We start from the raw sequence: 20703 nt of genomic DNA, 5'->3' as shown, positions 1-20703 counted from the left end.
CCTCCCGGGGCCGGGTCCTGCCGCTCAGCACCGCGAAAAGCCGCACTCAGGCTGCGCCGGGCCGGGCCGGGCCCCGGGGGACTCCCGCAGCCGGGTCCGGAACCCCGGGGTAGCCCGGCTCCCACGGGGTCCCTCGGGGTCCCGTGGGGCTCTCTGGGGTCCCGTGCGGTCCCGTGGGGCTCCCTGGGGTCCCGTGGGGCTCTCTGGGGTCCCGTGGTTTCCTGTGGGGTCCCGTGGGGTCCCGTGGAGTTCCCTGAGGTCCCGTGGGGTCCCGTTGGGCTCCCTGGGGTCCCGTGGAGTTCCCTGGGGTCCCTCAGGGTCCCGTGGGGCTCTCTGGGGTCCCGTGCGGTCCCGTGGGGCTCCCTGAGGTCCCGTGGAGTTCCCTGGGGTCCCTCGGGGTCCCGTGGGCCTCCCTGGGGTCCCGTGGGGCTCCCTGGGGTCCCGTGGGGTCCCTCGGGGTCCCGTGGGGTTCCCTGAGGTCCCGTGGGGTCCCGTGGGGGCGCTGCTCCCGTGGGCGGGCGCGGGCGGGTTTTTTATGAATGAGCCGCGATTACTATGCGGCGCGCGCGCTCCCGCGCTGCCCGCGCGGGCGCTGATTGGCTCCGGCGCGCCGTGACGTCACGCGGGCAGCGGCGGGGCCGTGAGTCACGGCGCCCCCCGGCCCCGCCGCTGGAACCGGCGGCGCCCGTGGCAGCGGGGCCCGGCGTCCCGGCAGGTGAGTGCCCGGCTCCGGGGGCACCGGGCAGCGCCGCGCCCGGGGACGGTGGCGAGGGGCGGCCGTGCCCCCCAGAGCCCGCCCAGGCGCTGTGCTGCCCGCCCGGGAGAGCAGACCCCCAGGGGAAGAAGGGATGCCACGGTGGGGATGGGAGGGTGTCTGCTCCCGCTGGGATGCTGATGGGGGGGACAGGGTCGCCCCGTTACCTGCTGCTTGGGATCCCCTCCCTTTGGCCCCGAACTCCTCGCGGGCAGGGTGTTTTCCACTGCCAGCCCTGCTCCCCTGGATTTACCCATCAAAATCTTGCAGCGCCCAACCCCCAGCGGCTAAGGCAGGCAGGAGCAGCGGTGGTGTGTGTGTGTTCCTTCCCCGTTATTCACCGATTTATTCTAAAACCAAACCATCTCATCCAGAAGAATCCCCTCGGAGCCAACAGCCAGCACACCCTCAACCTCCACTGCTCTGCCCACCCTCCTGAAGACAACTTTTGGGGGCAGGCAGTCCCCCTGTCTGGGTGGCACAGGGGCAGCTGGTGGACAGCAGGTGCTGAAGGGCTGCTCTTGCAGGTCACCCTCCGCCACCATGATGGAGAAGGGGCCCCCCAACTCCAGCGAAGGCCAGCAAGGCTGGTTCTCAGCCAGGAATGGCAGTGGCAGCTCCCTGGATCTGGAGTCTGTGGCGCAACCCCTCGCCTTGAACCCGTGGGACGTTGTCCTCTGCATCTCGGGGACCATCATCTCCTGCGAGAACGCCATCGTGGTGGTGGTCATTTTCTACACGCCGGCTTTCCGCGCCCCCACGTTCCTCCTGATCGGCAGCTTGGCCACAGCCGACCTGCTGGCAGGCTTGGGGCTGATCCTGCACTTTGCCTTCGTGTACTTCATCCCGTCGGAGGCGGTCAGCCTGCTCACCGTGGGGCTGCTGGTCACCTCCTTCACGGCCAGCGTCGGCAGCCTGCTGACCATCACCATCGACCGCTACCTGTCCCTCTGCAACGCCCTGACCTACTACTCGGAGAGGACGGTCACCAGGACTTACATCATGCTGATCCTGGCCTGGGGAGCCTCCGTCTGCTACGGGCTGCTGCCCGTCATGGGCTGGAACTGCCTGGGGGAGCCGTCCGCCTGCAGCGTCGTCAAACCGCTGACCAAGAACCACCTCATCCTCCTGTCCGCCTCCTTCCTGGCCGTGTTCGCGGCGATGCTCCAGCTGTACGTGCAGATCTGCCGGATCGTGTGCCGGCACGCCCAGCAGATCGCCGTCCAGAGGCACTTCCTGGCCAGCTCCCACTGCGTGTCCACCCGCAAGGGCATCGCCACCCTGGCCGTGGTCCTGGGCACCCTCGGGTGCTGCTGGCTGCCCTTCGCCGTGTACGGGCTGCTGGGCGACTGCCGCTCCCCGGCGCTGTACACCTACGCCACGCTGCTCCCCGCCGCCTACAACTCGGGGCTCAACCCCGTCATCTACGCCTTCAGGAACCGGGAGGTGCGGAAGGTGCTGTGGGCCGTGTGCTGCGCCTGCCTCTCGTCGCCGCTGCCCTTCCGCTCCCGCTCCCCCAGCGACGTCTGAGCGGCCCCGCAGCCCGCGCTCACCGGTTCCACTCGGGGGGCTGCTCTGATCCCCCCTTTTCATTCCCAGAGGCACATTGCAGGAGCTCCTGGAATCAAGCAGCTCCTCCCAGACTCATCCTTTTTGGGCACAACCCCTTCTTTTCCTCTATTTTTCCACTTTTTGAATAGAGAGAAAGACGTATTTTTTATCCATAATATAATATATATTTATGCGTGAGAGATAGGGGGCCGATCCTCATATTTTCTTTAAAACTATTTATGATGCTTTATTTTTTTAAGGGTGGGGAAACACCAGGAACGTTCCTCCCCATCTTGTTTTTTTTTTTTTTTTTTTTTACAACCTTGTTATTTACCTCAGATAGTCAAAATATATTTTATACATTTGGGGAAGGGGAGGAGAGACTCGTTGATAGAGGAGGAGGGACTCAACCCCCTCCCCCTTCCCCAGCCATCCATTTATTTATTTATTGATATTTGAATTATTATTTAATTTGATTTTTATGCCTCCCTCCCGCCGCCCAGTGCTGGGCCCTGCTGCCCTCTAGTGCTCGCTGCCTTCGGGGGGGGGGGGGGGGCGCTGCCGGAGGCTCTGCACCCCCAAACCCGCGAGTTTTGGGGTCCTCTGTGTGCTGCCACCCCCCCTCACGGCACCCAGGGCTCTCCCTGCCAAAGCCTTTCTTTGCACTGGGATTGGATTTGCACATTTCTGGGCTGGGGAGACGGATGTGAAGGGTCCCTTGTGAAGGGGACCCCTGGGGATGGGGACCCCCTGGGGATGGGGATCCCCTGAGATGGGGACCCCTCTGGATGGGGACTTCTCGGTGGGTCGGGGTGGGGGGGCTGCTTCTTGTTTACAGCTCTGGCAGGGGAATAAATTAATTTGTGTATGAGGTGCGGCTGTTTGATGCCGGGGAGGGGGCGGGATGGTGTTTCCCGAGGGGGCAGAGAAGGCTGAGCTTCCCGAGTCCCACCGGGGCCACCCCCCTGCTCCGGTCCCGGCTGCCGGGTGGAGATGCCGAGTGACAGCGCCTCCCGCGCCCATCACATCCTGTTAGCAGGAGCTGGCCCGGGGGCAGCAGCACTGAGGCCCCTGACCATCCTCATCCTCACGGCGCCAGCAGGCACAGGGGCTGCATCCAGCTCTGCTGGTGACATCTGCATGTCCCCCCAGCCAGGGATGGCGAGGACTCACTCCCGCCGAGGGAACGGCATCTCTGTCCCCCGTCCTCTCCTGGGGAAGGGGGCACGGGGGCACCGTGCCCAGCACCCCCACGCTGAGGCTGCCCTGCTCCCAAAGTCACGCAGGATCCGAGCCCCCTCCCCGCTGCCCCGCTGCCTGCCGGAGCCGCCTCTGCGCCCCCAGAGCCCCGTGCCCTGCCCGGTTCCTCGCGGGCGTTTTCACCGCAGCCGCGCCGGGAGCGGCAGGGCCGGCCCGGTGCGGGGATGGGTGCGGGGATGGGTGCGGGGATGGGTGCGGCCCCGAGGCCCCGCTGCACCCCGCGCTCGGGGACCTGCACCCCGAGAGCCGGGGCTGTTCGTTGTAAAGGAAATGCAGATTTCCCTCGGCTGAGCGCTGGCAACGCGCTGTGCTAGCAAGGGATGAGGGGAGATCGGGCTGGGAGGGCGGAGGGACCCACAGATCGTCCCCTGCTCTCCCAGCGCTGCGGATGGGGAATTTCGGGCTCCTCCTGTCCCCAGCGAGGTTCAGCCAGAGGCTGGAGGTGTTCATTCTACCCCAGTGCTCAGCTGAAATCCCTCAGATCATTCCCAAGCCTACCTCCCCCAGCAGTGAAAAATCCCGTAATTCCCAGCTCTGCTGTGTTCAGGGGCAGTTTTTACCTGGTGATTCTTATGTCAACATCACATGGCAGCCGAAACTGCTTTTCTCTCCCTTGTGCCTCCCCTGCTGATGTCTTCAGAGGGAGCTTCTCCACGCTGTGCAAGCCCATCCAGCTCCTCCCACTCTCTGGGGTCCCTGTCACTTCCCCTGGGGACAGGGTGGCACGCCAGAGTGTGCAAGGCACAAAGGCAGCAGCATTCAGGTCTGCCAGAGCCCCTCCTCAGGCTCCCGCCCACCACGGCCGGCAGTGGGGGTGGGCACGGGGCTGCAGCCCCCCGTCCCAGCTCCTGGCAGGGCTGTGCCGCTGCCGCCGAGCTGCCCAGACCGATGGGGGCATGCAGAGGGCTCAGGAGCTGCGGTGACACGGTGACAGCGTGGCATCAGCAGCCATCACAGCTCAGGCCCAGGCGTCCACCCAGGACCAGAAATTCGGGACCTGCGGGAGCTGAGCCCTCACCGAATCCTTGTCAGCACCACCCCGAGAATGTCACCCTCAGCCCCGGCCCCTGCTGCCACCACGGTGGCACTGCCCAGCTCCGAGCGCCCCTGCCCAGGTGGGAGAGGCACCCTTTGGCTCCTACCTGAGTGCGGTGCCCTGCCGGCAGGATGGAGGAGGGAAGCCCGGGTGGAGCATGGGCTGGAGGAAGGCACAGCCCTGCCTCTCCCAGCCCTCCAGCCAGCCCAGAGCCATTCCCGGCTGCTCCAGGCCTCTGGGGGATGATGGAGCAGTCGCAGGGCGGGGAGATACAGCAGGGCCCTGCCCGCTCCCTTTTTGGGTGGAGAAGGATGCAGAAAGTGAAGCTATAAAAAAAAAGAGTCAAATCCATCCAAGAAGGTGCCAGAGTGCTGAGCAGCCACCCCCACGACATGGATGTGCCAAAGAGGCTCGGGGGGGACCAACAGCCCAACTTTGGGGTTAAAATATGAGCTAAGAGACGTGGGCACGGCCTCACCCCAGCTGTGCTCGCACATCTGGCAGGGCCAGCCCTTCCCAGGCTCCCAGCAGATGCTGCAAGCACCGGCAGCTCTTGCCTCCAAGGGCTGCCCGTGCTGCAGTGCAGGCAGGGGGGTGGGCTGGGGATTGCTCCCCCTCTCCCCTGTGAGCAGCCTGGTCCTGCTGGCAGCACTGGGACCCAGATCTGGCTCCAAACACTTGCCCTTGGAAACCATGCAGGTGAGAGAGCTGGCAGCACCCAAACAGAGCCAGGGCTGGTCCCAAACCACCCTGCTCCAGCCCTGGTGCCAAAACCACCGGGGTTTTGCCAGATGGGAGGAGGGAAAGAGGTTGCTGCTACTGCAAAACCTCCTCCTGGCACCCCGAACCCCAAGTGCCCTGCCTGAGGCACAGCCGAGAGCTGCCCGTCCCCACACCCCATGCCAGGCACGGTCTCTGCTCTCAGTGGCTTTCTGGAGCACCCACGATGGGACCACGAGTCCTGACATTCCTCCTCCTGCACCACCCTGGGAACCCCGGGCCGTGGGGAGGGCTGGCAGCTCCAGTTATGGGCCTGGGTTACATTTAAATGAGAAACCTCAGCCCTAGCTTGGGGGATTTAGTTTCCTTGGAAGCGGCAGCAGGCAGGAAATGAAGAAAACACGGCCCTGCTGTAAGTGTTTTACCAAATGCCGGAGGCAGCGGGAGGCATTTCCCAGCACAGCTCGGCCTCGAGCATCATCCCCAGCCACCACCACAGGCACGGCTCTGGAGGCAGCGGACGGTGCTGCCCAGGGAGGGAAGTCTGTCAGAAAGGGCCGTGCCTGCTGGGAAAGAGCAGAGTTCAAGGAGAGGGGGTCGGCAGCCTCCCGTTCTGTCGCCGGTGCCCCACGCGATGCAGAAGGCGCCTTCGGGGCTGTGCAGGGAGCCGGGGCCAGCAGGACCCTCTGCTCTCCACAGGGAGCTCCCAGAGGACCGGGCTTCCATGCTGGCTCAGAGCTGGGGCTTTGTCTGACTGGATGGGGAGAGCAATTCAGCGCTGGCCACCTCCCCAGCTCCTGCCCTAAGCCCCGGCCGTGCCGGCCTGGCCTTTGCAGGGCGGCTGAGCCCGGCGCAGAGCTGCTGCCCTGCCAGACTGCAGAAACTTGAGCTCCAAATAACATAATTCCTCTGGCACCCCGTGGTTATTTGTGAGCTGCTGTGAGCAGATGGAAGAGTTACAGATAAAGCCATCCGCAGCACGGGAGCCGATTGCCTTCCCCACACAGCCGCGTAGGCAACGGCAAAGGCAGGGAGGAGGAGAGAAAAAACCCACCAGGCAGCGAGAGAGGAGTCAGCCATTTCCGAGGGGCCGAGCTGCCATCTCAGCACACCTACGTGCGAGGAACGGGGACTTTCTGCTGGCGCCGGGCCCTTCCCAGGATGCTGGAAGAGGGGAGCGCTCTCCCACCACCCGTGGCTGCTTGGCCAGGGACAGCAGCGCGAGTCGGGGGTGACATTGGCACGGCGGAGCGCTGCCACACGCTGGGAGAGCAGGCTGCTAACGCTGATCCGAGCTGGCAGCGCCTGCACTCGCTTCGGTCCCAGAGGGGGAATTAAGGGAGAGAAGCTGACGTCAGTGGTGGAAAGGACACACAGCCCACTCGTCCAAGGCAGCCAGCAGCATCTTCTGGGTGTTGCTAACACCACCTTGAAGGAGAAAATTAAATAGGTCTTTGGAGATGGGGGCTCCTGTGAAGCCGCAGCCTGGCCAGCTGTGATCCTGCGCCGAGTCGTGTGGAAGAGACAGACGGGCACGGAGAGGGATCAAAGGCCGGGGCCAAGGTGGGTGTGCCAAGGCTGCGGAGCTGTGGAGACACTGGCCCAGCTGCGGCAGCAAAGTGCTGCTCACGGACAGGGCTGGGGCTCACACAATCAATCACTGCCGGCCTCCTCCTCCCTGCAGCCAGCTAAAGCTCAGCCTCCAGGAGCTGCGGGTTACCCAGGAAGGCAGATCTGGAACTACTTCCCTGTTTCTTAGGGGGTTAAATCAGCACAAAACACCCCCCGAAACTCTGATGACTTCCAAGGGCTGTCACTCCAAAAGCACAAGGCTACGTGTTGCCCTGCACCCCAAAAAAGCAAAGGCACCACCTGGCCACAGGCACGCCCATCCAAAGGCAGCCGGGAGCTCCAGGCGCTCCTCCCCGGCTCCAGCTGGAGCCGGGAGCTGGGACATGCAGCTCCAGGGAGTGTGGAAGCCCCAGAGCTCCCTCCTTCCCCTGACCTCTGCGCCCCTGCACGACTAAAGGCCTTGCTTGTTCAGGAGCTGGCAAGGCCAATTAATCTAATGAGGTTTTGCAGCCAGGGACCATTGTCAGCCAAGAAAGGCACAGCGCTGCGGAGCGAGGCACCGGTGTCTCCTAAAGCCAAGGGAATTTGGCAGAGCAAAGCCCGCGGTAAAAGCAGGGATGAGGAGCAGCAGGGACAGAGCCTTTTGTTGCTTTTCACCAACCAGCAAGAAAACAGAGCCCCACGGAGCGAGGCCAGACGAGGCACCTGAGCTCGGGGCCAGCAGCCACCGCTGCCAGGCACATTCGCTGCACGAGGGAGCCGGAGCTGTGAAATGGAGGCAAAAAGCTGCTGCAGCCCCTTCCCGGCCCAGCTGCAGCAACTCTGCTCTGCAAGATGGAGCCCGGGTTCATTTCCTAGGGCGGGGAGGGCTGAGGGCTGCTCCTGGCTGGGGCTTCCTTGGCGCCTGACCCCTGAATTCCCACCGTAACAGCCCTCAGCCCACCTCGGCGTGGAAAAGGTCTGAGCCGATGCTGTTTGCCTGACAGCTCGGGATGTGCCAGCTCCCCTCGGCCTCCGCCTGGGCGGGAGGCAGCTGGCACCTCCATGGACACTGGGCTTCCCAGGGCACAGCCTGGGAGCTGCACAGGACACGAGCACAGGCACGACTGGCTCGGGTGGCCCCGCACCTCCCACGCTCCCAGGAATGAGCGAGGCTGGCCCACAGCACCTGTGGCTGCCCCTGGATCCAGGCTGGACGGGGCTTGGAGCAGCCCGGGACAGCGGGAGGTGTCCCTGCCCCTGGAATGAGATGAGCTTTAATGTCCCTTCCAGCCCAACCCTTTCCATGACTCCAGGTCACACACAAAGCCACAGCTGCCCCTGTGCCAGGCCCAGGCTCACACTTCCCCCCCCAGTAACACACACAGGCACCGACTGGATAGAAAGATTTTATCAAGTTTTTAAAAAGAATCAAAAAAATTATTACTTTTTTTTTTTTTATACACGTACATTACAAAATATTTGCAGTTGGGATCTTCATCCAGGGGTTACTGAGCTGATTATTAAAAACAACAAAACAAAGCAGCAGGAAATCTGGCTTATACAGCAAGCGACAGGGGAAAGCACAGACATTACATGGGAATACAGAAGGCAGGGAGTCTGCACTGGGATGTGCAAGGATGGACCAGGGTGGGCTCTGATCCCCACACCCACTGCCTCCCTGCAGAGTCCGGCCATCAGTGTTTGTTTTGCAGGGGTAAAAAAAAAAAAAAACCAAACAAAAAACCAAACCTGACAAATCTACAGTATTTTGCTCACATGTTTGGGGTTTTTAATCCTTTTTTTCTTCTTTCTAAGCAGAGTTTCACTGCTGAAGTGAGGAACCCCCTGCACCCTGAGAGTATCCATCAAACGTCGCCCTTCCGACCTCCAGCCTGGCTGGGTCCGTGGGGGGCACTCCCCATCCCTCCACTCCCACCTTATCTCCGCTCAGCAAGAAACCCCTAAGATATAAGTGGAATAATTACTCTTATAAATATATTTATATCATGTAGGAAAATAAGGCACTTCGGGAGGGGTTACAGCTTGTCTAATTCTATGACATTCTAATCAGGAAGAAAAATGGATTAGTTTCTGAAGTGAATTAAAATGAATGTTAATACAGTAATAAAAACATGGGATCCACTTCCACTTCAAGGCTTTGTTTAGAAAGGAAGAGAAGAAAGCACCCCCGAAATCCAACAGCAGTGAAACCTGACCCGGGGCAGCTGCATCTGCCCTGCCAGGCAGCTCCATCCCAGAGCCCCTCCAGGGCAGGGACTTCTAAAAGAAACACGTTAAATAAGTTCACGTTCTGAAAAAAAAAAAAAAAATTCCAATCTACCCTTTCCCTGAAATGACACTGCACCATTCCTCAGCCACCTGGGAGCTCCGGGAGCCCCCTCCCCGGCTCTGGCCCGGTCTCTGGCTCCGGTGAGGAGAGGAGAAGCGGTGAAGGTCACCGGGCACCGGGACCAGACCTTCCCGGAGAGGGAGGGGGCGGCGGGGAGAGGCGCCGGCAGCAGCAGCCAACACTGCGGGCGAGGACACGGCGAGAATGTTTAACCAGGGAAGGCAGGGAAGGGGAGGGGAGGGAAGGGGAGGGGAGGGAAGGGAAGGGAAGGGAAGGGAAGGGAAGGGAAGGGAAGGGAAGGGAAGGGAAGGGAAGGGAAGGGAAGGGAAGGGAAGGGAAGGGAAGGGAAGGGAAGGGAAGGGAAGGGAAGGGAAGGGAAGGGAAGGGAAGGGAAGGGAAGGGAAGGGAAGGGAAGGGAAGGCAGCCGTGCCTGGGAACCAGCAGTTCCCAGGATGGGCGAAATGGCTGCGAGGGGCAGCGGGAGGCTGCTTGTGGGGAGCAGAGATTGTGGGGAGCACAGCTTGTGGGGAGCAGAGCTAATGGGGAGCACAGGTCGTGGGGAGCAGAGCTAATGGGGGGCACAGCTTGAGCCCTGGGCTTTGGGAAATGCCTGAGGTTTGCCCCAGCCCCCCCTGAAAGGGGAGGAAGGAGTGAGAGCCCCCAGCACGAGGGCAAAGGTGGTAGGGCAGCCCTGAACTTCCAGCACAGCTGCTCTGTCTTGCAAAGGTTGGTTTTGGCACCTCTCCTCCTCCCCTGCTGCTTTCAAAAACATCAAGCTCACTTGGTGGCCCACAGCTCTGCAATTTTGCAAGGATTCTCAGAGATGGTCCCTGTGTAGAGCAGCTGTTTCTCAGGGATCCCCACACAGGATAAGGCAATCAAAGATTTAGTAAAAAAAAATTAAAAAGCAGGAATCAAAAGAGATTTTAAAAAAACACTCCAACAACCAACCTCCCCTACCTGTCCACAAGCCTTCTGTTTAGGATCCTGCAGTTTTGATGCCTGCTCTGGGATGGGATTTGGGAGCAGAGGGTGTTTCCAGCAGGCTTGCAGAGACACGGCAGCATCCCTCCCGCTGCCTGGAGGCCGGAGGAGCCACCTCCACCCGTGTCCCTGCCCACACAGCAGCATCCTTGTGCAATAGGCAGTGTGAGGGACCTGTCCCCAGTCGCCAGGCTCGGCCCTGCCTGACACACCATCCATCGGGGCTCAGGGGATATGGCACTTCTCGGTATTTCAGGTGACAGGAAGACTCGCTCCCCCTTTCCCAACAAGGGCTAAGTCTAGTTAATGCAATCTCAAATTTAGCCAGGTTTGGCATTTGCGGGCTCCTCGCTTCCCTGTGTGATCCTGCTGTCAGCCCGGGTTAGCTCAGGGCCTGTTTTTCCTGGAAACTTGTCTCTCAGAGCAGCCGGAGGAGGATGCTCTCAGAAAGAGCAGCAGAACGAGGCAGTGCCTCTCATCCCCTCACCCAGCTTGCAGCAACCATCCCTTTGCATTTCCCAGTGTCTGCACTGCACCACGGCTCACCTGCGCTCCAGGGGTCTGTTCCTCCTGCAGAACCCAGCACCGGTGCTGCTGCAATGTTCCCAGCCCATGGGGGTGCCCGGCTGCCCACACCCCCTGCATCCTGCCTGCATGGCACTGCCACCCAGGGAATCCCCAGGGCCACTGGGTCCCAGCTTGATCTGCACCCCTGGGCCCATCCTCCAGCCGCCTCAGCCCCGGCCAAGATTAACACACACACAAGGAATCAGCAAGAACTCGGTGGCACAAGCTGAAGCCATCAATCAACTCCCAAGCAGAATTTCCAGCCAGCCTCGGGCAGGGCCCAGCGTTCCAGGTATCAGCAACACCATTAGAGAGGCGAGGCAGGGAAGAGAGACAGGCACAGGCTGGTGAAATACTTTAGGAAAGGCAAAAAGCTGGGAGAGTTGGTCTTAGTGGGAATCACATCCCACAACCGCTGGACCCATAACCTCAAAAAGGCTTTGGAATTGCTTTTTGCATGACCCTTACTGAGTCATGTCCAAGTTAAAATACACATAGGGGTATCTGGGTTAGATTTCCAAGATACGCTCATATTCTATGTAAGGTAACATAAAACAGCAATAAAACCGAGGTCAGCTAGTTCAAATTCCCCATTTTCCCCTGCCAGTACTGGATCTATAGTGAGCAGCCTGGGAATTAATTCACAGGGTTAGTGAGGAGAAAAAAACCGTTCTCTTAAAATTAACTAATGAATTATAATAACAAAATTAGGGTAGGTTAGGTCTGATGTAACTGATGGGCAACTCAGTTCACACACACCATGTTTTTAGGCACACAAACTCCCCTCCCTAGGGGGAAGGGAGAAGAAGCAAAGGCAACACCAGCATTTAAGTCCCTGTGTTAAAAGTACAGTCACCCCACTAAAAAAAAGCACCTCTCAAACTGCCCTGGCAGGCCAAAGACCACCACAGTGCCTGGTGTTCAGAGAAGCCCACCCCACCCCATCTCCCTGTCTTAGGCACTGGATTTGGAATTTTAAAACACAATCTCAGCATGAATTGGAGAAAATCAGCCTGGCGAGGTCTGGCCGCCGCTCAGAGCTGACCACGGCTGTGTCGCAGTGGGGCAGTGGCTCTGCTTTCCCAAGAGTGGGAAGCTGAGCAAGCATCCTGCCCCAGTTTTACATCCCTCTGTGCAAGTCTCCTCTTGGCAAAGCAGTCCAGGAGATTTGAGGAAGGTAAAGGCAGCTTCTAAAATAAAAAAAGTCCCTCCTTACACTGCACCCAAGGCACTCAGCAGCCTTGGAGCTGGGAAGTGCACCCCACACAGTGTGATCTGGAATTAATACTCAGGGGTCAGGGGGGAAAGAATTGTGCACTATTGCCAAAAACCTGATTATTTGACAGTGGGATGCAGCAGAGAACTGACATTTAAAGCCCATTTTCTTGCAGCACTACCAGTATTCACTGGCAAGGAAGAGCCATCAGATCAACTGTCTGCTGTTGCACTGAGAAAACCAGCTGAAAATGTCCTTCATCCAAAAGGCCACATGGCCACAACAGGATCATCCATCTTTACTTTAAAAATCCCTCAGGATGGAGGGTTTATATGTGCTCTGCCTGGTGGCATCAAAAAATCTGGAGGTTTAGCTCTCTTTTAAATAAGCAACCGTTACACCCCCTCCAGCTAAATCCCAGCGCCGCATCCTCGGTGTCCGCGAGGAGACCTTTTGGAAAGGCAGAGCACGAAGTCCTGCCAAAGCTGGAGGGGGAGGGAGAGGGGAGATATGCTGCTGGTTGTCTGAAAACCCTTGGCACATCTTTGGTTACAGGATGAAAAGGATGTGGTGCGAGGTTTGGCCACCTGATTCTGTAAGAAGCGCACCCAGGAGAGAAGGGAAGGAGGGGGTGGGAGCGTGGCTAATCCGACCATTCGTCCTCATCGAACTCGGAGGAGTCGTCCTCGGAGTCGCTGTACTCCACCGCGATGCGGCGGGACAGGATGGTGGCCACGTCGTTGCCCACAACATCCCGCTTCTCCTGCTCCCGCTGCTCCTCCACCTTGCGCAGCTGGAAGCCTGTTGGGGAGAAGGGAACGGAGGGGATCATGCCGAGGGCTCGGTCACACTGAAATCTCCCTTTGGCACAGAGCAAGGCAGGCTGGGTGTGGTGGGGTAGTGCTGGTGCTGACAGCCAGGACAGGCTGGCTGGGGAGGTGGAACGGGGAGCAAATCCCTTCTGTGCCCCTCCACAGGGTAACCCCAGTGCTGCAGCTTCCCCGACAAACCTGGATCACGCCAATTCCGGCACTGCCTCTCCAGAAGTGCTGGGGGAAGCAGAAAACCCAGCAGGGCGCTCAAGAGGGTGGGCAGACAAGGAGGGACCACCAGGGACAAGCCTTGAGCAGCAAGGCAGTCACGCTGCTCCCAGGAGACAGCTCCCAGGGGTTTTCCAGAGGCAAAGGAGAGCGCTGGCAGGGGAACACAGCCTTACCTTGCCGAATAGCCGAAAGCAGGTCACTCCTGGCATCGCTAACCGCAGGCAAGGATGACTTGGGCTTGGATGCGGAGGTGTCGGAGGGCGGGGGGGGCGGGGGGCCATCCAGGCCGCCGGGGGCCAGCGGGGGTGGGCCTGGAGGGGGCGGCGGCGGCGGCGGCGGCGCAATCCCGGTGCCCGGCTGCGACAGCGGAGCTGGCACAACACTGCAATAGTCGACTGCTGGGGGAGGGGGGGGCGGTGGAGGGGCAGCAAACTCGGGGTGAGGGGGGAAGGAGGGGGGCGAGGGTGGCGGGGGGGGTCCCGGGGAGGGGAAGCCCATGGCAGGTGGCGGAGGGGGGGTGCTTTCCATCAGTGGTGGTGGTGGAGGAGGAGCTGGAGGGGGAGCAAAGCCCGGCCTGGCTGCGGAGGGCGATCCGATCGGAGGAGCTGGTGGTGGGTGGCTCGGGCTAACCAGGCTGGATCGTTTGGGCCCTCCAGAACCAGAACCTCTTTGGTTGTCTACAGGATAGCTGTGGCAACAGAACAAGAGAGACAGGGAATCAGCCCTGGGGCCGGATCAGACTGTACAGTCTCCATGTTAATGCAAATCATGTGTGTTTGCTGCAGTCCAGACAAAAAAATCCAACTTCCAGCTTTAACTGATGTTTCCATGAGACCTCACTCCTTGGTTTTGGTTCCCTTGCACTGTTTCTTTTGGCCTACACCTCCAGAAAACAGAAAGCTTCCAGGGATGGCAGGAATGTTGTCCTCCATCCCATCTCTGAGGCTGACAAGAACATGAGCCGTCTCACCTCTGTCAGAGACCAGGCAGGCACGTCCCAGCTCGGAGCAGCTCCTGGCTCCAGAGCCCCTGCCATCGCCCCTCCTCGCCGAGGTCAGGCCCGTGGCACACCAGGCAGGGATCAGGGATGTCTGCAGGATAAACTGCACAAGGAGGGCGGGGGTGCCAGGAAAGCATATGCTCTGAACACCTGCTGGGAATGGATCTCCTCCCTGGATTCCACAGCTCGGAGCTGGAGTGCAGCAGCCATGTCTCAGAGCTCACCGTGGGGAGAGAAGGGGAGGACGTGCCTTATGGAAAACACTAAGGCATGAGGGACTGAATCTCCCGTTGTGGAGGCTCTGCTCATCCCACAGGACTTCACTGCCCATGTGACAGTGGGACATCCTATGCAAGGGAAGCCCAAATTGAGACCTCCTTCCATGGCAAGACAGAAAAATAAGGTACCTTTGCCACAAAAACATCAGCATTTTTATCAGTGCTGATCCAAAACCGACTCCTGGAGATCAAATCTACCTCCCAGGGTTCCTTAAAAACAACCATCAAAACAAAACCAGAAGAGGGGAGATCTGTGGGGTTGGGCAGAGATCTAAGCAACTGTGTAAGGCAATGAGAACTTCATCTGAGAGCTCGTGTCTGCTGTGCCCGAGAGGCACAGGCTGCAGAGTGCAGTGCTGGGTCTCTCTGACACATCAGAAGAGCCTTTGCTGCAGCATTGCTGCCTTTGGATAAGATGGAGAGAAGCCAAGCAGCCCTGTCTATCAGACAGACTTTCTCTTGTTCCTCTTGACTCCGTTTTAATGTCTTTAAGAAAAAGAAAAAGTCCACTCTTGTGTCGCCCTCTGCGTCTTGAGCCACTGCTGGACCGTAACTCTCATCTCTGGAGGTGCCTGGGAGTCACCATTTCATTCAGTCCGAAGTAAATGACCTGAACTCGCACCCAAGTCTCTGGGAAGAAGGCAGCTGCTATGCTCAAGTCCTTGAGACTTATATACATCTCCATCTCCATTGCCCACATCCTGCATTTCTCACAGATCAGTGCAAAAGAGGTTAAAGAAGCTGTTCTTTGCAAAGCTCTGTCATGGAATATCCTGAGCAGGAAGGGACTCACACGGATCATCATGTTCAACCCCTGGGCCTGCACAGGACACCCCCAAGAATTCCACGATGTGCAAATGGAACACAAGGAACATGCTATGGAAAAACTGTATTGGAAACCATGGCAATGGGGCCAAGCCATTCACTGGGACTCTGCTGTGGAATAAATTGATCTAGCTCTCCCCTTCTGCCTGGGATTGGTGGTGGTGGCTGGGATCCACGGAGAGCTGTGCTGCCTGTGTCCTGTCCCTGCCTGCAGTTGCACTTCCCTTCCAGACAGCAGCATTCTGGTTCCCATACAACGCCCATTAGGAAGTTCTGCTGAACTATCTCAGCCTGTCTCATGTCATCCTTTTACACCACCTACTACTCCTCGGTGACAGAAGGGATCCCGTAGGCTTACCTAAATTCCACCGGGGGTGGAGGCAGGCTGTCATCTGGGAATGAGGGAGGTGGTGGCACAATGGAGTCAGTCTGTGGCGGTGGCGGGTAGCAGTTCCCGTCCATGCTTTCGTTGGAGCCGATGCTGCCGTTCTGATACACCATGTTGGAGGGGTACCTGGGAAAGGCAAGAGAAACACTTTGTGGAAAGAACTCAAGGCTATGTCTAAAGCTCATTTTTTCCCCAGAGATTGTCCAGAGAGGTTGGCTGCCCCTGGATCCCTGGGAGTGTCCAAGGCCAGGTTGGATGGCGCTTGAAGCAACCTGGTCTAGTGGAAGGCGTCTCTGCCCATGGCAGGGGGTGGAATTGGATGGACTTTAAGGCCTTTTCCAACCCAAATCAATCCATGACTTCACATTATTAAAAAAAGCCCTTTACTTCTCAGAGACTCCTATATTGAGAACCACACAGGCCTGTATGTGTTTGCTTTGCTTGATGTAATCCTTTGGTTAAAATTTGCTCAGGTGCTGCCCTGTTTATGGCTGCCACACACCAGAACAGCAGGAGTATGTATTTTAATAAACAAGCAAACACCTGAATAAATGCATTTTTCTTTAACACTCAATTTTGTAAAAGCACTTAAGAGTGTTTTGACCAACTTGGACTTAAAGAACTTGCAGTTACACTGAGTATCATCAGGGGCAAAAACGGGAGATACTCAAAGTGCCGAAAAATAAGCTCGAGAACAGAATATCAAAATGGAAACCATTAAATGGTTTTTAATGCCATTAAAACAAGTATTCAAAGCTGGAACAGTACTGAAAAGATACTCTCATGCTTTCAGCGCACTCATTTCACTGTGAGGAGGGGGAACCACCCTATTTTTGGGGGCTCTGGACCCCAAGTGAATCCAAATGCAAGAACACACTCACATGAGAAAAGAGAGGAGCAAGAAAATGGTGCTGTTGTGCTGCTCGATTCCCCTGCTAGAAACCAAACCTGTTCTCTTATTAAACTAAAAGCAAGTTTTATTTTTAGCTGGAGAGTGTGATTTAAAGAGAGATTTTTTTCTTATATGAAAGGAAGCTGCAAGGAAGAAGAGCATTGTGGGGAATTCGGTCTGCTTCCAGCCTTGCTGGTGTCAAAAGTTAAATGAATTCCCAAGCCAGAAGTGCTAAAGAGAGAGATGTGTAGCTTGAAATACTTGGATGGGGACAGCCCCCGCTTCAACTTTAGGGTGTGAAGAGCCATTTGTGAAATGTAACAAAGCCATCACACAATGGCACCGAGATGCCACCCTGGCCGGGTGTGAGGGAATGAGGGAAGGGCATCGCCGTGGGGCAGAGCCAAAGCTCCCAACACCTCTGTGCCCACAGGCAGCGAGAGCAGCCAGAGCCACCTTGTTCCAACCGTGCAGCTCCCTGATTTATTTGGCAAATTTTAAATCAGCAGGCGGATTTGCTTTGGAGAATCTGATTAGTGGCAGTATCGATCCATGGATCCCGAGGAGCTGCAGCACAGGGTGGACTGCATCCCAATCACCCAGCCCCAGAGCTGCTTACCCAGCAGGACCATGCTTGTCCTTTGACTCGACAAATTCTTGTCCCATTTTCAGCTTCTCCCACTCCTCTTTCCGGGTTTTGATTTTCCGTGGATTCACATTTCCTCTGTTCGGATTCTCCTTTTTCTCTTTCTAAGAGAGGAGGAATCAAACACAAGCTTTATTTTGCTTTAAATTCATTGGGAATAGAGAGGAATAGGACAGACCTGGAGCAGTTACAACAAGACACAGTCTCAAAGAGGATTTTTAGTTTACTTTCTTGATTGCTGTGCTCTCCAAAGATCTTCCATATAAAAAAGCTGGAGCACAGACAACATAAAAAAAGCCAGACAGCATCAGGTTGCCCAGAGCAGCCCAGACACGATGCCATCCTCACCCCCCAGCACAAGCAGCTTGAGGGCAGAGTAAAAGCTCGGTTTCCCAAATCAATTTAGGTTTTGGCCTCCGTGTCAAGACGCCCAAATTTCATCTTCGCCCTCATGGTGGTCAGTGTTCTGGGCTGCAATCTGTTTTCATGATTAATACTCCAGTTGCTCAAAAGCTAAATAAAGTACTTTAAGACTACATCTCTTATGCTATGATATAATTTAAGGCCTAATGACAGTGGCATTTGGAAAAACCAATTAGAGGTATCTTTGTTCTCTTTTTTTAATTAACAAGGATGTGGATAAACCGATGAAACTTCACTGAATTGATCCCATAGGAGTCCAAAAGTGCAAACCTGAATTTTGGACAGCAAATTTGGAGTCCAACATTTATTAACACTTCCCACTTCCTCCTCCTCCCTTCCTCACCCTATGTTTCCGCTTTTCCTTCATGATATCCTTGGTGTCCTGAAGCATTTTCTCCTTCCAAAGGTCGAAGAAATATGAAGGATCTGTGTAGAATTTAAGTGCCTCTTTGCCATCATCCCTGGAACAGGGGGAGGAAAAAACCACACATACAAGGATCAGGTCACATATTTCTTGAAAGGAAACACAAGGCAGTATCTCAGATGACAGTTTGGAAGTGCAGTGAGATGGTCACAAGTGCTGTTCTTGCCTCTGCCCCCATTTCAGAAAGGAAGAGACCCCCACCTCAGTCAACCCAGCTCTCCCACATCCAACTCCTTTTGCCCTCACACAAACCCTCCATCACTCAGCATGTGAAGAGCTCAACTGCCATGAACAATCACCAGGAGAGCAGCAGGTCTCTCACTTCAACTCCCTTTTGTTTGTGCTGTATTTTGGTGTGAAAAACCTCCTCCTCCAGCTCAGGAACCCTAAATCAGCCCAGCAGCGTCCTTGAAGCTCCTGAGTGAGCGCACACAGACTCCCTCTCCTCCCACTTTGCAGTGCAGCCGCGTCTGGCAGGAGACAGCTGCCTCCAGCTATCTGTAATTACTTTTTACCTGCTCAGAAGATATTTATGGATGTAGGATAAGTCTCTGGATTCTGACCCCCTTTACTTCTACTACCTACAAGATGGAATCAGAGTGGGACTGCTCAGAACTGGTTACACAGCCAGTGTAGGTCCCACCAGATGTCTCAGACCATGCAGTGGAGGTCACAGGAAGCATCAGCAGCAGCCTGCTGCACCCACCTGGGTGAGAGCCACCTCCAGGTGAGTGCTCTGCATCTCACACTGCTCCTCTGGAAAGGAGCCATTGGGCTACGGAGGAGCACAAGAAAAATGCCTCGTCTGCAGACACCCAGCATGGCTCTGCAGAGCCAGGCACGCCTGACCACAGGGCACTCACAAAAGTGACAGCAGAAAACCAAAAAGATAATTTTCTAGCTACATTCATTTGTATGACCTCAAAAGCAAAGTTTCCCATAATCCAAAGGACAGAGATTTCCTGGCAGATTTGTTTGGCAACTCAATTTCCCAGTGGAAACAGCTACTTCAGTGCAGCACAGCACGGGGAAGGAGCTCCCTGGCAGGATGGGGGGAAGAGGTTCTTCTCTGCCAGGGAACAAGGAGGTATTGCAGCTCTACCTGTAAGGTGAGAGGATGTTGAGAGGTGGAGGGGTGTTGCAGGTCCTGTAGGTTTCAAGGACAGGTACAGGGAGAGAATCTCTGTCAAAAAGCTTCTGGTCCTGAGTGGTGGAGCTTTTGAAGGCCTTCCTGGTGTTAATGCCTTGCAAGGAGACTGTAAGGAAGAGGAGAGAACAAGTGAAGAACAGCTTGACCCAGGCCAGTTATACTGAAGCCCAAGCAGTGAACATCTGATTTCAGTTGGAGTTCTTGGCATGCTTTGCAGTTCTCAAGGTCAGGTTCCTTTTCCCAGAGATCCCTTGGGAAACCCATCCAATCTCCAGCGTGCTGCCAAGATCTGCTGCTCCATCAACACAGCTCTCCCTCGAGTGGCCCACGGGCTTTGGAACCCCTGTGCCCAAGTTCAAGCAATTCATCCACTGCCACCCAACTGCCGAGAGCGAGTTCCCACATGGAGAGTCACTGAAGAGCAAAGCCAAAACAGCTGTCCAAGTGCTCTACTGGGAGGCAGGGAAGCAGTCCCTCTCAGCTCCAGAGAGCACATTCCAACACCCATGGCAGTGTCAGGCTGGGTTTACGGTGCTGAACCAACCACGCTGACTCAACGAGAACCTTCACCATGCTCAGCCTGTGCTCCACTCCATTACCTTCCTCCTCTTTGGGATCCAGCTGAGTGACTTTGACTTGCAGGCGGTCAACTCTCTCGACGAGAATGCTCACCCGAGAGGCAAAGGTGTTGGCTTGAGTAAACAACTCTCCAAATATGTCTTCTGCAGATTTACCTGCAATATTAAAGTGTCCACATTACCCTTATGAACCACATCAGACCATACTCAGTCTCCCAACTTGTTTTCATGAAGAAAGAAAGCAAGAAAGCAAGAAAGCAAGAAAGAAAGAAGGAAAGAAAAGAAGAACCACTCTTCTTTTCAAGTTTGTCAGGGCTGAGTTTAACAACCTGGAAGAAAGTGCTTTGTTCCACCAAAACCTGACATTTCCAAGGGATCTTCAAGCAATAAGGAAACAATTGAGACACACTTTAAAGTCTATTAAAGTAACAAACTAAAGAGGGCTGACAACACTACACTGGTCTGAATGTGGATGGATCTGAAGGTCCTGTAAGATTCTTTGCTGTTCTGTTTATTAGACAAGGAAATATAGTTAGATTTTTATTGCTCTGGAGAATCTCAAAGGCTCTCAGTCTCCAGCAGGCCTGCCTCCAGGGGAGCTGGCACACATTTACAAGCTCAAAGTACTCTGGAAGCAGAGAGCAGACCCAGTCCTGGATCCCAAAGCTGGAGCTGAAACCACAGCTGACAGCACTGACCCTGCTGTTCCTTCAGGTGGCAGTGTCTGAAAAATTGATGCATTCACATTGATTCTAAATCATAACCAAAGGGGAACTTCTCAGTTGGGGACATTCTCTCTGGAACACCTTGGACTACCCAGTGAGCTGCCATGACAAGCAGCATCCATGGTTTGGGCCATGAGAGCGCCCGGGGCTCAGATCAGGAGCTGCATCACCTACAGGAGCAACAAGAACATGGCCTACAAGAGACAGGTAGACAGAGGTGGGAGACATAGAAGAAACCCATGAACTTTCACTGAGTCCTGTTTCTTTGTTCTGCTCCCAGGCACATCCCAAGACAGGGAGCCCCACCACTGAGCAGACTTGGCACCGACCGCAGACATG

General features: G+C 56.4%; 2 protein-coding genes across 3 annotated transcripts in view; one reads left to right on the top strand and one right to left on the bottom strand.

Annotated features, from left to right (window-relative positions):
• The first annotated feature begins 332 nt into the window (after positions 1–332).
• Positions 333–3177, top strand: GPR3 (G protein-coupled receptor 3). 2 transcript variants are annotated; one of them, XM_085559495.1, is made up of 2 exons: positions 333–715; positions 1282–3177. In XM_085559495.1, exon 2 carries the CDS (start codon positions 1298–1300, stop codon positions 2282–2284), a length of 987 nt encoding a protein of 328 aa, XP_085415621.1. In that variant the 5' UTR covers positions 333–715; positions 1282–1297; the 3' UTR covers positions 2285–3177. The 2 variants fall into 2 exon arrangements, with proteins under 2 accessions (XP_085415621.1, XP_085415620.1); XM_085559494.1 differs by having other exon boundaries at positions 657–715; positions 1025–3177.
• A 5091-nt stretch (positions 3178–8268) lies between these two features.
• WASF2 (WASP family member 2) overlaps positions 8269–20703 on the bottom strand; it is a 32589-nt gene continuing 20154 nt past the window's right edge. The window contains exons 3-9 of the mRNA XM_085559493.1: positions 19661–19795; positions 19014–19167; positions 17831–17948; positions 17038–17168; positions 15497–15652; positions 13209–13723; positions 8269–12793 (exon numbers count right to left, since the gene is read on the bottom strand). Of these exons, the coding sequence (XP_085415619.1) occupies positions 12636–12793; positions 13209–13723; positions 15497–15652; positions 17038–17168; positions 17831–17948; positions 19014–19167; positions 19661–19795 (1367 nt within the window). The 3' untranslated portion in view covers positions 8269–12635. The remainder of the gene's footprint in view (positions 12794–13208; positions 13724–15496; positions 15653–17037; positions 17169–17830; positions 17949–19013; positions 19168–19660; positions 19796–20703) is intronic.

The sequence above is a fragment of the Lonchura striata genome, chromosome 23, assembly GCF_050655825.1.
Source record: "Lonchura striata isolate lonStrDom1 chromosome 23, ASM5065582v1, whole genome shotgun sequence".
NCBI classification, from domain to species: Eukaryota; Metazoa; Chordata; class Aves; order Passeriformes; family Estrildidae; genus Lonchura; species Lonchura striata.
Note: the sequence above shows the minus strand (reverse complement) of the source record. Positions and strands in the feature narration are given on the sequence as shown.

Coding starts and splice junctions, on each gene's coding strand:
- GPR3 (XM_085559495.1), top strand. CDS start 1,298: ATGATGGAGAAGGGGCCCCCCAACTCCAGCGAAGGCCAGCAAGGCTGG.